The 15,555-nt window shown below is 36.8% G+C and overlaps 1 protein-coding gene across 1 annotated transcript; it reads right to left on the bottom strand.

Annotated features, from left to right (window-relative positions):
• Positions 1–5,919: 5,919 nt before the first annotated feature.
• On the bottom strand, positions 5,920–9,698 carry LOC106356528 (probable inorganic phosphate transporter 1-3). Its single transcript, XM_022705509.2, has 2 exons — positions 7,261–9,698; positions 5,920–7,153 (listed from the first exon to the last, which is right to left on the bottom strand). Exons 1-2 carry the CDS (start codon positions 7,656–7,658, stop codon positions 5,989–5,991), a joined length of 1,563 nt encoding a protein of 520 aa, XP_022561230.2. The 5' UTR covers positions 7,659–9,698; the 3' UTR covers positions 5,920–5,988.
• Between the last annotated feature and the right edge of the window lie 5,857 nt (positions 9,699–15,555).

The following is a 15,555-nucleotide window of genomic DNA, read 5'->3' as shown; positions in this document are numbered from 1 at the left end:
CCCGTCCCGTTCAGCTCGTATCTGACGACAGCCAGCTCGCGTCCGTCCGTGTGCAGCTCGAGGTTCATCCGTTCTCTTTGGTGGTCCGGTTTCATCCCTACAAACAGAGGTATACTGATTAATCTAAGAACATAATGATCAAACCCTAAAACCCTAATCCATTATTATGGAAATCCAATGTTCTTGATGAACCCTAAAAATTGGTATAACCTAAAACTGATCATCTTATAATCACTAGATTTAAATCGATTCCATTAGAACATGTTGATTGATTGTTCTGATCTGAATTATGAAAACCCTAAATCTTGGAATCAAAAACCCTAAAACCCAAAAGCCTGAAATCGATTTTAAAATTGTTCTTGCTTGATTGAATGATTGATGATCTGAGTTTTAAGATTAATAGATTGATTGAATCTCGAAACTAAAATCTTAAGGCCTTGAAACCCTTAACCTCATGTTGATAAAATCGGCCACTTAAATGTTTAAAACCCTAAATCTCGTTTTAAATTCTTAAAGGCCTTGAAACCTTAAATCTCATATTGCTTAAAATTTGAATGATTGATTTGAGGTTTAGAATTGATTACATATTGCATGAGAGTTAGGTTGCTAGATTACTCTGATTCTGAAACCCTAAAATCTAGCCGCATATTAGCAACCTTGAAATTGGTAAACCCTAATTGATATGCAACTGAATGATAAGATTGAATGCATCTAAATTGATTATCCTTGTTTGCATTATATTCTGTTGTGGCCGTGTGATTTTGCTATGAACCATACTGAACGGCCGTGTGGCCTAACCATTCCGATGCATTGTTCATACTCGCGGCCTTGTGCCCTTGATAGATCACATTGTTTGCATCATGTGATTGAAAGCCGTGTGGCTTAATGCATCATAGCTTGGCCGTGTGGCCTAGAGAGACACCATATCTGAATGGTCGTGCGACCTTGCTTGCATATCTCATGAATCGATCTCTAGGATCGTTGTATCACATTACATGGCCGTGTGTGTGGCCTAAGCATCACATATAGACCTTGCATTCTCGACTTGTCTCGCACCATGGTCGAGTAGTAAATTGCTTTGATCAAGAGACTTATGAAATCATATGCACTGATTATTTGAATTGGTTGCATGAATTCTAAATCATGAATTGATTGATAATATGATTTCAGATGCCGAGATTTGAGCCCTTGGATTATGTTATCCTAAATCTCTCTAGAGATAATTATCTAGAATGGGCAATGAACACTTCAGTTGTCCTGAAATTAAGAGGACTCGAAAGGAGTATCATTCAGGGTAATTATGCAACTGAAAGTGAAAAGTATAGGGCCATAACAATTATGCGCCATCATCTCACTGAGGATCTAAGAAATCAGTACCTAAATATTGAGAATCCTCGTGACCTTTGGACAAAATTAAAATCCAGATACACAATGGTGTTATTACCAAAGGTCAGACATGAATGGAAGAGTCTCAGATTCCAGGACTTTGAGTCCGTGGATGAATATCATTTTGCTTTGTCCAAAATCGTTTACAAACTGAAACTATGTGGTGAAGTGGTAACAGAGGAGGATTTACTGGAAAAGACTTTCCTTACAGCTGATCCAAGAGATCTATTGTTACAACATATCTATAGAGAAAAAGGTTTCACCACCTATAATGATCTACTCTCATGCCTAACTGAGTAGAGTAATCAGTTGCTAAAAAGAAATAGTGAGATGAGATATCTTGAAGCAAATAAGACTGATATGGATCAGGATGAATCCAAGGCAGCCGTGCCCAATGTAACTGATGGTGTGGCCGACATGTCTATTGACTATGGAAAGATCTCGACATGCTAATTGTGTTTTAAGTCTTTGATTTGTGTTTTGCTTTAAACCTAATTGTCATTCACGATTTTATATATAATAATAGAATTGATTTGAGTTCATTACTATTATATCTTGCCTGATCTTACTTGATAATGTGAATGATTGATAAAGAAATCGCCTAAAAGGCATTATGGTACGATATAGTAGCCTAGTAAGAAATCTATGGCTAAGGCATTGCCTAAAGGACATTATATACACCCAAGAATATATGACCCATTGAGTTAATATGGTTTCCAAATAGAAACAATGGGCAAAAGGAAACAAGTTCCTTCAGATTTAAGAAAGAAAGAAAACGCCTAAGACCTTTTAAGAAAGTGGTCAAGACTATACCTATGTAATCTACTGATCGAAACTATGCTACAGATCAGTATGATAAGAGGCAAGAGCCGTGGTGATCATACTGATATATCCCACGAAAATTATACACTTTATGGCAAGACCGGATTAACCATCCTAGTCTAAACTTGATGCAAAGATTGATATTGAGAAGGCACAAAGAGTTATCCCATAAGATCTCACGTTGTGAAACATGTACACAAATGGAAACTCGTTAGGCTTTATTGTCCTAAGCATCACGAAATTATAGTATGTTCATGAGGGGGAGAGAGGATAAACCCGTGATACATGATCAATACTACAAATTCGTGAACCATGGTCTATGACCATGATATAAACGGCTTGGCCGTGCAGTCCATTACCTATAAGGATCGGACATCCATCCTAAAGCTTAGGGACATCATGGATTTACATATATATAAAGTAAAAATATATCAGGCCATATAAGTGAGCATAGATATTTCCATCTCAGATTGAATACGGGTCATAAACCAGACATACACCATCTTAAGAGACTTTGAATAAACCACCACAGACATGTGCCGTCTAAGATGGAACTTCAGAAGAGGATTGAGAATATATGTTGGATAAGAGTATGACTTTCTCCCACGACTTCTAAGAGACCTTGAGCCAAATATGGGTGATCAGAAAGTGGCCAGGTACACCGATTGCATGATCAATGAATCCGACTATCCAACATTAAAAGGAGAAAGCTATAAGCTGGTAAAGAGTAAAGAATGATAAGAAACAGAATGGTATCAACCATCATTGTCTTGGCAAAGATCCTCGGATTAGAATTATAGACGTCCAAAAAAAAAGATTATACATAGCCAGCTAATCGAGATGCCAGACACTGACCCGAAAAGAAAAGAAAAGAATGACTAAGTCATAACTAGCTTAGCACCAAACGAAATCTGATTTCCTAGAAAGAGACACAGCCAAGTTGCTACAGAGTCTATACAAGATAGACCAAAGTGTTCCATAAGATAAGGAACCTCGGAAAGAAAAAGAGAAAGGTGCATAGAATACAAATCCGAGGTCATAAGGAAACCAGACCAGACATTGAGAAAAGGCTGCGCAGCTAAACATCTAAGGTACCAAACCATGTAGTTTGGGACGTCAAGCTACTAGGTAACAAAGGTCCTGGATAATGAAATCTCAAATTGATTAGATCATGTCTGGAACACAATGGAACCATATATAAGTGTCGACACATAAAGATATATTTGTACATAAGAGAGTAGCACTTGAACATAAAGATATAAACGAGGATCAATACCCACAAAAGAGTACTCATAAAGAATAAAGATTAGATTGAAAAGATAAACGTGGGGTTTAAAGTATCTATAGAGAAAGATATGCGTATTGGCCACATACATATATACAGAAACGCCATCTGATATAAACCAGTGAAATAGATGGGTCTTGTGAGGGAAAAGAAACCGTGAGATATGGTACATGATCACGAGGTCTAAAGGTGTTCATGTTTTCTACTAACAGCATTCGATCATAGCTTGTTACACAAGGATATTCACAGAGACCATGGAACAGATTATAAGGAGATAAACTCCTATGTGTAGGATGCTGCTACACAATTTCGAAATTGACAAAGGTATGGTCATAAGAAAGAAATTAGATTGACATATAAAGATGTAGTAAGCAGCATATGGATCACTGGATAAATGACAGCATTGTTCCTAAGCTGTTCATGGACTGAAACAAAGCAGCTGCATATAGTATATAATACTAGTAAAGGAGTTCTATAAGAACGATTAAATTCAGTCCATATGTAAACTAATAAAGAAATTTGAATTCCTTGTGTTTATACTAAACCAACCTAAAGAGAGATTAAAAGGTTTATACAGATCTGTGACACTAGCATGGACCGACTAGATTGTAGTACAGGCTAGTGGAAAAGAAAGATCAGCCCAAAGAAAGGTAATTTGGATTGCCTCAGCTTGCTACCTCGGACATGTTCTCTGGATAGACCAATCCAACATCAGATCCCTTAGATAAGGATCCGGCATAGCAGAACAGTCTGCTGCTGCTGTGAGGCTGAGAGGAGACATTTAATCTATCATTCTCGATCGGATACCAATAGGTTGGAGTCCATAAGAATGTGTGATCGAAGTCCATGACCTAATATATATTCATTGTGTGATATGATCCACAGCAACAGAGGTCATGAGACGACATCAATATAAGGATAGGACTGCAATGAAAAACGAATATGGCATTGCCTAAGGCAATAGAGATTGATGACCACATGTGAGATTCATGAGTGTATTTGGCCACAGTGCCATAGTTAGATAAGATTGTAAAATTCATTACAACAATGATCATTGATCAAGTCATGATCTTAGACACTCATGAGACAAGTTATGAACATGTATAAAAGAAGTCTATGACTCAACATGGATCGATCAGATTAGTGCATAGTCGATGGTAGTATAGAGAAAACTCATACAGTCCGTTACCTATCAATCAGCATTTTAACATCGTCATAGGCGGCTAATAGCCAAAGAGAGTATCCGTGAGGATTTTTTGGTCGAGGACCATAGTCCTACATGTCTGGCCAAAGTATAGAGTGGTCGACAGCAAAGGTTCACTTCTTGACCATGTACACACGATGTCAGAAGACATGAGAAACGACCGGAAAGATCAAAATGGTCCAATTACGGTTCAGTAATGAACTTGGCCGATTTGATTACTCCCTTCCTGCACGTCCAGGAAAGATCACGCATCAGATGCGTAGACTAAAGAACCTACACTGAGGTTCACATCAGGGGGAGCAGTACGTGTTGTACTCTTTTTTCTTCATCATGGTTTTGTCCCATTGGGTTTTCCTGATAAGGTTTTAATGAGGCAACATTAAGCGTATTACAATCCCTGAATGGTTATGGCATCCAAGGGAGAGTGTTATAAATCAATTGGTGGATGTCCATAACCGGTCCATACACTTAGAGAGAGAGACGGCCCAACCCTAGAGAGAAAGAGAGAGGCGGCCATGACCTTAGGAGAGAGAGATAGAGACGGCTTATGCTTTGGAGAAAATGAAACTCTATTTCTTTTTCCTTGTAATTGTTATCTTTCTATTGTTATGTATTAGTAGTTTTCCTAATCCTTGTTGGTTTAGGTTTTTAGATACTTTCATTTTCTATGACTTGTAATCCTTATATAAATGAACCCATGTTATGATTAATAAAACACAGAAACATTCAGTCTCTAAACCGTTTGTTTCACGACAGTAATTACAAAAAAAAATATTTTTAATGTCGTCAATAAAACACTAAACCCTAAACCCTAAACACTTGGATAAATTCTAAATTCTAAATAAAAAAACACTAAACACTAAAACACTAAACTCTAAACCCTAAATCCTAAATCATAAACTTCTGAGTGTTTTAGTGTTTAGTGTTTTTGATTTTAGAATTTAGAATTTATCCAAGGGTTTAGGGTTTATCCAAGAGTTTAAGTTTTACGATTTTAGGGTTTAGGGATTAGGATCTAATGTTTTGCTGACGATGTTAAAAATATGTTTTTTTTTTAATTTTTCTCTTTTGTAATTACTAGTATATTTTTTTATTTTTTTACCTTTTTATTTTAAAAACATAATATAATTTGACAATATTTTTTTTTTTTTAAAAGATATCAAATATGAAATAATACAATCATATTGGTTGGTGAACCTAGAGGTTCACCTTATGGGGTGAACCCAAGAATAAGTCCATTAAAATCTGAAAAAGAAGTTTAAACAAACCAAAAACAATATTACATCTCAGATCATTTCTCAACCTCAGTTTCACCGGATAGCTCTTCAAGGGACTTTCCTTTCGGCTCAGGGACAAGGAAGGTGAAGAGCATACCAACAAAGTTAATGACACCAAGCATGATCAGAGAGTTCTTCACTCCGATGCCCGGTGGATATCCTGCATCTGTCTTGGTCTTGTCCTGTGGCTGAGCCGCGTATAGAAAACCAAAAGCTCCCACGATGGCTCCAGCCTTACCTGTTGCAGCTGATATTCCATGGCATGTGGACCTTAGTCTGGCCGGGAAGATTTCAGCCGGTACAATGAAGGTGGTCGCGTTTGGACCAAAATTTGCAAAGAAAAAGGTGAGAGAGTACATAACAACGAAGCCGATACGGTTGTCTGGTTTGATCCAGTGGTCGTACGGGAAGGCGATGGCAAACATAAAGACAGTCATCATAAAGAATCCCATTAGCTGAATCGCAAATCTTCCCATGATATCAATAAACGCAACCGTGAACCAGTAGCCGGGGACTGTACTGCAAAGTGCAATGAGTGTTTGTGCCCTAGCGATCATGAAAACCTCGTGGATTCCGTTCATGGTTGCTGCCTTTGGGATCCATCCAATAGCCGAAAAAATATCTTTTTGGAACAAGTTTTGGCTGTAAAATGCAATGTCAAGCAAGAACCAAGTTGAGGTACATCCGAGGAGGGGAAGCCCATGGCGTTTGGCAAATTCCTTGGAGAACAAGCCATAGTTAAGTCTAGGATCTTGTACGATATCCTCTGCTCGTTCTTCCATCTGAAGCTCTACTTGTAAGACCTTAGACATGTCTTGTGTTGCTTGTTTGATGTTCTTTGCCACCAAAGCTGTGTAACGAGCAGTTTCGGGCATCTTCATACGCCAATAGTACGTCAAGGCTGCGGGTAGAGCACCAAACATGACGATGATTCGCCAAATGTAATCAGCCTGAGGAGGCGTTGAGAGAGCTCTGTTGACTGCATACGTTGGGGCTGGGAACTTCTTGTCGAAAATGGAAGAAACGGCAAGTGCCACAAAACCTCCCGCCAAGATACCAACACCTTGCATGGCGAACACGGCAGCGATGAAAGCACCACGAGTCTTCTTGTTAGCGTATTCGGACATGATGGTGGCAGAAAGTGGGTAGTCACCTCCAATTCCGAATCCCAGCCAAAACCTAGACAAAATATGCTTACATATATCAATATATTTTTGAAAAATATTGAAAGTTTAGATTAATTTATAAATTACCAAACCCGAAAGAATATATGACGATAATTGTACCTAAAGAAGCAAAGAGTGGTCATGACACCCTTAGCTTTGTTACCGAAGGAGAGACCGGATGCCACGGAGCACACAATCATCATGATCAAAGTGATACCATACACTTTTTTCCTTCCGAGTTTGTCACCGAGCCATCCAAAGAATAGCTGACCAGCAAGAGTCCCACAGAGAGCAACACCATTGACCGCAGCCGCCACGTGAGGGGGAAGTGAGCCAGGCTTTTCTGACAACGGATTGAAGTAATAGAGGCGGCCAAGAAGCTTGGTAACTAAGGAGACGCAGAAGAGATCGTAGGCATCAGTAAAGAAACCCATACCCGCAATGACAATTGCGGTAAAATGGTAAAGTTGCGTTTTTGCGACATCGAGTGCCTTCAATACTCCTAGTTGTTCGGCCATCTCAGCAGCTCTCTTGTCTCTCCTGCTTTTACATACTAAAAGTTTATACCATTTCCTGAATATTTGTCATATAAATATTTGTGTTGCACGATAGATCATTTTTGACGTTGGAAAGAGTAATTTGAGACGCACTTTTAAACTGAATGATATTTCATATTCTATAAAACTAAGCTCGACATAATAGCCTTACAGAAACTTAATTTAACACTATCGTTTGTTATGAACAAACTAGTCTAAAACATATAGTCTTGAACAATAATTTATAGACATTATAAACGATACCTTAGTTTTTGCTTTGATGAAAAAAATTTGTAACTAACCTCACCGTCACACTACGTCAATGGTGATGAAGTAAGAAGAAGGAATGAGAAGTAGTCGAAAAAAGAAAGAGAGAGTTGGTTGTGCCGTGGTGGTTTTGGTGGCTGAGACGACGGCAATTTATAGAAGCAAACCCTCCGGCATCTTGTGGGTATATCCACATTTTTATAATTTTAATTTAGCTTCCTTCACTTTCTTGAAATTTTCTATTTGCTCTTCTGGATATGGTGTATTGATGGGGTCTACATATCAATTTATTGTTTTGTATAGTTATTATTACTATATTTCCCGTTACATCTACTGAATTTTTCGCCGTTTTGTATAGATTAATCAAAGTCGACTTTGTTAATAAAATGTCAACTAAGTTTCAAAAAAAAAAAAAAAAAAGTCTAAGACAATAATTTTGAAAGTAATTTTTTAAACGTTTCCTTTTAATTTAAGTCTTGGATTTGTCAATAAAATGTCGACAACCAGCTTTGCCCAAGGAAAACTACCGAAAGTAAAGTTAAATTTAAAAATAAAAATATAAATCCTATTAAAGTCTAAGATATCTAATATCTCTTATATATTAAAGAAACAATGTCATTTTTCACACTATACTGGATACGTGGCAGTATCACATCGATTTAAATTTGAGTATATTGACGTGTCGGCTTCATAATCATTTAACAATTAATGTGTTCAAAGCACTAATTTTTTTAACTCCGTCGCAGACAATTTAGTGTGTTCACACAATTTTTTTAATCAGTTCATTTTTAGTTTCTACATTTTTAACTTTAGTATTAGTAAACTGAAATTCTCTATGTGCAACTACTGAATAATAACATTTTGAAAGAAAAAAATTACAAAATCATTAAGATTCGCATCAACTAAAATGTTGGAATGAATTTTTTTTAGAAATTGAAAGTTTCGTATATTGTCGATTAGCCATAGTTGAAGTTTCTATACACGAAGACAATACATAATTGTGATTGGTTATGAATTAAAGAAATTGAGGTTAGAAAATCACATTGAGTCGAACTTTTAGTTTAACCAAATATTGCTTTTCTTTACGGAGTTTCATATCATGCCAAGAATTAGAAACATAATCAGATTGATAGAAAAAATCAGAAAAGCTTTAAAATAAAAAAAGTTCATGATTGAAAAACATAATTCAAGTGCCGACCGAAGAGATCAGATTATTTTCTACGCAACTCTAACACTTTTAACTCGATTGTACCGTGTTTTTATTATTTATTAAGAAGTTTTTATAAGAAGATACACATTATTGGTTATAGATTACGTCAGTTTTTCAACATTCCAACAAAAATGACACGACGCCAAACCGTTTTTATTGGTATTCTTAAAGTATGGTCCAATAATATGTATGTTAAATCAGCCCAAAATATTTGTTTTACATTTATTTTATTTTTCTTTATATTATTAGAAGAAAATAAGTCTGGGTAAAATATATAGATTCGAAAAACTGAACCGAGCTAGATTTCAAAGTAATACAAAAAACAAACTAAAACATATTAAGTACTCATATGGATCTAAAAGTTTAATATTCAGATAACAATATCCGAATCTGATCCAAACTAAAATATTCTGGATGCCAAAATTATATAAATCACAATTATATACTAAAATATGTTAATTATTTTAAATTTTATATCTATTGGATATTCAAAAATATAAAAATATGTAAAATTTATCAACATTGTCACAAGTAAATATCTAAAAATAATAGAAAATATTCAAAATACAGAAAATATTTATTTGTTCTCCATCCAAATATTTAAATTGAACTAATTTTATGTAAATTTAAATATTTAGTCTTACATTATTCAAATTTTTATGTTTTATATTTTTATATTTTTGGATTTTGAGGATTTAACTATATTTAGATTTTTGAAAAACATACATAATTAAAATGGGTACTCGAACTCGAATCTGAACCGAACTCACATTGATTCGTACCAAATCCAAACCAAAATTTGTAAATATCCGAATATTATTTAAATTTATAATTCTAAAAATCCAAAATCCAAAAAGATCAACTGAAAATGTACATCCCTAAAAAAGCTATACAACAAATCCTTTAGTATAACATACAATAAATAATTTAATAATCTATTTCATTCCACGCACACCACGGATTACTAAATAATCTTTAGATATGTGGGAAACAATCTTGTTAGGGGGGTGTATTTAATCTAAATTTTGAGGTGATTTGATTTTAATTGATGTTTTATATGTTTTTAAGAAATTGCAGAGAATAAAATGATTTTTGTTAAACCACTTTAGAATATCACCTAAAACCATGAGATTTGAATTTTAATTTTTTTAATTAAGAAACTCCACCCAAACACTCTAAAATTACTTGAAAACTTGAAAACTCCACAACTTAAAATATTTTCAATAACAGTGGATTTCAGAGTAATTTATAAAATGTCAAGTTCAATAACACTGGATTTTAAATGAGTTTTTTTTTGTTTTTGTCATCAAAACAGACTCATACTGACTCTGTGAACCACACCGGGAGATCATGATCCATGTGAACGACGAAAGACGGTTGTTTCCTGACACTGCGTGCTAGGCTATCCGCCGTTGAATTTTGCGTCCTTGGTACATAGATGATCTCTGATCTAATGAAACTCTCTCTCAGGTTCTTGATATCTTCCAAATAATTTGCAAATGCTGGTCATTCTTCTGGTTCCGAAACCATCTTTACCAATTGAGAACAATCCGTTGCAAACGCAACCTGAAATTGACGTAAACTTTTCATGCATTCCATTGCCCATAATAAAGCTTCCATCTCCGCATGCAGAGGAGTTAGACAAGCCCGTACATTCCTCGCCCCCAACAAACCAGCAAAACCTTGTAAAGTACTAAGCCTACCTTGTCCTGAGAAAACATCATTCTCCTTCCAAAAGCCATCTGTGAAGCACCATCTTCTTGGAATCGAAGGAAGGGTTGTAGGCTCGATCGGTAAGACTCTCCTGTTTTCCTTGGGTACCTGTTTTCCTTGGGTACCTGTGCCTCAGCCCAGAGTGTTGATTATGTTTCTGCCAATTTGAGCGTATCTCGAGGATCCATATCCAAATTACTAAAAACTTTACTATTCCTTCCTTTCCAAATATACCATAGTATCCACGCGAATTGATGATCCTCCATCTGCGGGTTGACTCGCCAGAAGAGATGATCCACATTTGTGAAGAGGGAGCTTGTGGGGAAAATGGCTGGGTTTGAAGGTACCTTGGAAAAGCCCACACCTGAATTGCTGGAGGACACTCAAAAAACACATGGTTGATCGATTCCTCTTCCGCTCCACATCGTGCACAACATATATCCCCTTGTATTCCTCGCGCTTTCAGATTCTTCTTTACTGCTATACACCCTGTCACTAATTGCCATAGAAAATGTTTCATATTTGGGGGGCACCATATTTTCCAGCAGAACGCCTTCAATGCATCAACTGTAGGTCCAAACACTAAAGGTGATATTTCCCTATCTGGGTAGATCCGTTCTATCTGATATCCTGATTTAACTGTATACCTCCCATTATTTGTGAAATGCCAGCCATCGCTGTCTACCATCTGGGTTCTACTCAGTGGTATGCTTTCTATGATTTTCACATCCTGGGGATCCATTAAATCCCGGAGTGCCTGGGAGTTCCAGGTTCGCGAAGTAGAATCAATAAGAGAATCCACTGTAAGGTCTGGGTATAAATTGTGTTGATTTTTATTTGCTGGTCTCGGGCGAGTGGTTGGGAGCCATGGGTCATTCCATACAGATATAGATGATCCTGATCCCACCCGTTTAATTAGTCATTTGCTAACCAGAGATCTAGCAGAAATAATACTCCGCCAGCCATATGACAGAGAATATGAACGAATCGGTTCCAGAGGTGAGGCGTTCCTGTAATACCGACCTTTGAAAACTCGAGCAAATAAAGTATTTGACCTCTCTATCAGGCGCCATAACTGTTTACCAAGCATCACTGTATTGAAATCAGTGATATCTTTAAAGTCTAAACCTCCATCCTCCTTATTTATACACACTTTATCCCATGATTTCCAGTGAATGCCTCTTGTGCTTCCCCTTGGACTCCACCAGAATTGTGCAACCGTGCTTGTCAGTTTTTTTGCAGTTGCCTTAGGTAAACGATAGCAAGACATTACATGATTTGGTAATGCCGTAATCACTGATTTTATAATTACTTCCTTTCCTCCTTTTGAGAAAAATTTAAAAGTTCAGCCATTAACTCTATTGTTTAGCCGATCTTGCACGAAGCTAAAAACTTGTATTTTGGATCCCCCTAGATTTTCTGGAACACCTAGATAAGATCTCATGCCTCCAATATTCTGGATTCCTAAAATATCTTGTAATTCATGTTTAAAAGATTCCTCAATTTTGTGCCCAAATTGAATGGAAGACTTTTCAAAATTTATAAGTTGACCGGATACAACCTCATATTCCTTCAAAATCCTGAGAATAGTTTCACACTCTTCCTTTTGAACCTTACAAAAGAAAAGACTATCGTCCGCAAATAGCAAATGAGATATCGATGGACATGCTCTAGGTACCTTCATACCCGTTAAATGTCGTTCTCTCTCCGCCTTTTTAATATTTGCAATCAAAGCCTCAGTACACAAAATAAATAAATAAGGGGACAAAGGATCCCCTTGTCGTAAGCCCCTATGAGGAATAATAAGACCCCGAGGTTGACCATTTAATAGAACAAATATTGTACCGATGATATACACTCCATCATTAAAGTAATCCAATGAAAATCAAAACCCATCTTCTGTAGTAGAGCCTTGATAAAATCTCATTCCACTCTATCATACGCTTTACTCATGTCCGTTTTAATCACCATATATTTTCCTTAACAAGCCTTATTAGTCTGTAGTCCATGAAACATTTCCTGAGCTATAAGGATATTATCTGAAATCAAACGTCCCGGCACAAAAGCCGATTGAGTTTCTGAAATGAGGGCAAGTAGACAGATTTTCAACCTCTGACATAAAACTTTCGAGATAATTTTATACCCAACATTACATAGACTAATAGGCCTCAGTTCTGTCATCTTTGTAGGTCTCTCTGTCTTTGGGATCATACAGATATTCGTAATATTTAACCTTTGATCCATTTGTCCCGTATTTACCATATCCACCAAATCTTTTTTAATGATGTGCCAGGCATGTTGAAAGAAAAGAGATGTCATGCCGTCTACTCCTGGTGCCTTCTCTGGGTGCATCATAAATAAAGCTTCTCTGACCTCATCTTCCGTCGGTAACCTCAACAATCGTTGATTCATCTGAGGAGTAATGCCACGTGTTACCTCTGTGAGGAAATCATCAAACTCCGTTGGTGAAGTAGTTGTAAAGATCTCCTCAAAATAGTCTACTGCTACCTTTTCCACACCAATATCCTCTGTAATCCAATTTCCTGCAGCATCATGGACAGAGCCGGTCCCAGTATTTATGAGACCAGAAGCAAATATTAATAAAATGGCCTATAAATTAGTTGATTCTAATATTTTTTAAAAAGTTAAAGAGGAAGAATCGAACCTACTTCCTCTTGTCCACATAAGAGCATCGCAACCATTAGTGCTGTAGAGAACTTTTGTAAAATTTGTGGCCGCTAATTAACATAATCTCACGGCGGCCGGAAGCACAAGCTTCTTCCGCTTCCGTCCAGGGCCGGCACTGATCATGGAGACCTACAATCCTATTACGGACCCGTCTTTGTTTGGTTAAGGAGTGGTAAAACTTTGTATTAAGATCCCCCGATGAGTACCACATATTCATGCTTTTCTGGTGCCAATACTCCTCCTCGTCTTTATATGCTTCTTGTAGCTTCCTAGACACCTCCAAAATATCCTCCTGAGATCTAGTGTTATCCATTTGTACCTCCTCAAGGGCTTTCTGTAGCTCACTTATTTTTTCCTTTCCATATGGTGGATTTTTTTTCCGCCATGTAGCAATGTCATGTCTACGGTTACTTATTTTTGCCACTATCCCATTTTCTCTTCCGTTACTATTATCTGACCAGCCCATTGAAATTGATTCAAGAAGATTTTCTTGACCAATCCACCTTTTATCGAATCAAAATTGTCCTCTACTCTTGGGAACTTTATCCTCTAGATAAGCCACCACTGGGCGATGATCAGATGCCACCATCCTTAAATATCTGTATAAGAACATGGAAACAAAGTATGCCACTCCTCATTTGCTAGGGCGCGGTCTAGACGGCATCTGATCATTACTGCCCCCTTTCCTTTTCCTCTTCTTCCTTGCCAAGACATTTTGTTTCCCCGGGCCGAAAACTCCAACAAACCGCTGTTTCGTATCATGTAATTAAAGGGGATAAACGAAGCCGCACTTCTCAAAGCCCCTCCATCTTTTTCATGATTTCCAGTAATTTCATTTAAATCGCCAATAATGAACCAGGGTTCGGATCTTGAAAGTCCATACCTAGTTAATCATTCCCAAACTTGTTCCCTCATTTTTTGGACCGGATCTCCATAAACAAATGTTAGAAACACCCTTTTCCCCAAAGCCACCGCCTCCACATCTATCATTCGATTACTTGAGTATAGAATCTTAACCTGGTACTCATTATTATAAAAAACGCTAATCCACCACTTCTCCCATTTGGATCCACTGTAACCAAATTATCGAATCCAGAGTGGAGTTGAAATCTCTGAACGAAATTAAACTCCTGCTTTGTTTCTGATAAAAATAAAAATTCTGGTTTATGTTTGTGTCATATCTCTCTCAGATAACTCATAGTCCATTTACTTCTCATTCTTCGACAATTCCAACTTAAAGCTTTCATAAAGAAAATAATTTTTTTTTTGACATCTCATAAAGAAAATAATTAAGGATTTGCATCCATAATATGAACAGTCAGGTATAAAGAGACCTGAATTGACCTTGTACCATCAATAGACCCATAATAACTATGATCCAAATGTATTCCACTATTTTGTCCCAATCAAATCTTCCTCCATCATCAAAAAATATCCAAGAGCAATCCTACAAAAACCACTAAACATAGCCTTCCATAAGACGTAGCCATCTCTTTCTTTTTTCCGCTTGGATTTTTTGTAGGAAACAAAAGCCTTCTTTATCCTCAAAATTTTTACTACCCAGCCCACATATTTGTAAACCAAGTAGCCTTTTCACCAGATTATTAGGCATGTACCAATTATAATAAGAATAATAAGTTCTCCTATTGGGTACACAATACCCAATGAATGATATCATAATGCATTTGAGCCATCCTTGCTTTATATACCCAATCTTCTGTGTATGTGTTTGGTTTAAGGAGACCAAACACAGTATCTTGCTTGCTGTGTATACCACAGACACAAAGCCCTTATCTGTACCACTTAACCACAATGCACCAATGATCCAACGACCATACCTACGAACTAAGACATGATCGACCCACATTGCTATTCCATAATATACCTCTGTTCTCTTAGACTTCTAAGTAAAGCAGTTCCAACAGAGCCAAAGATTACAACCAAAAATACAAATCAAACCAAAGCAAACTGACACGAGAATATTGGTGATACCATAATCCC

The sequence above is a fragment of the Brassica napus genome, chromosome C7, assembly GCF_020379485.1.
Source record: "Brassica napus cultivar Da-Ae chromosome C7, Da-Ae, whole genome shotgun sequence".
Taxonomy (NCBI): Eukaryota; Viridiplantae; Streptophyta; class Magnoliopsida; order Brassicales; family Brassicaceae; genus Brassica; species Brassica napus.
The sequence above is the reverse complement of the archived record's forward strand: the minus strand, read 5'-3'. Positions and strand labels throughout refer to the sequence as shown.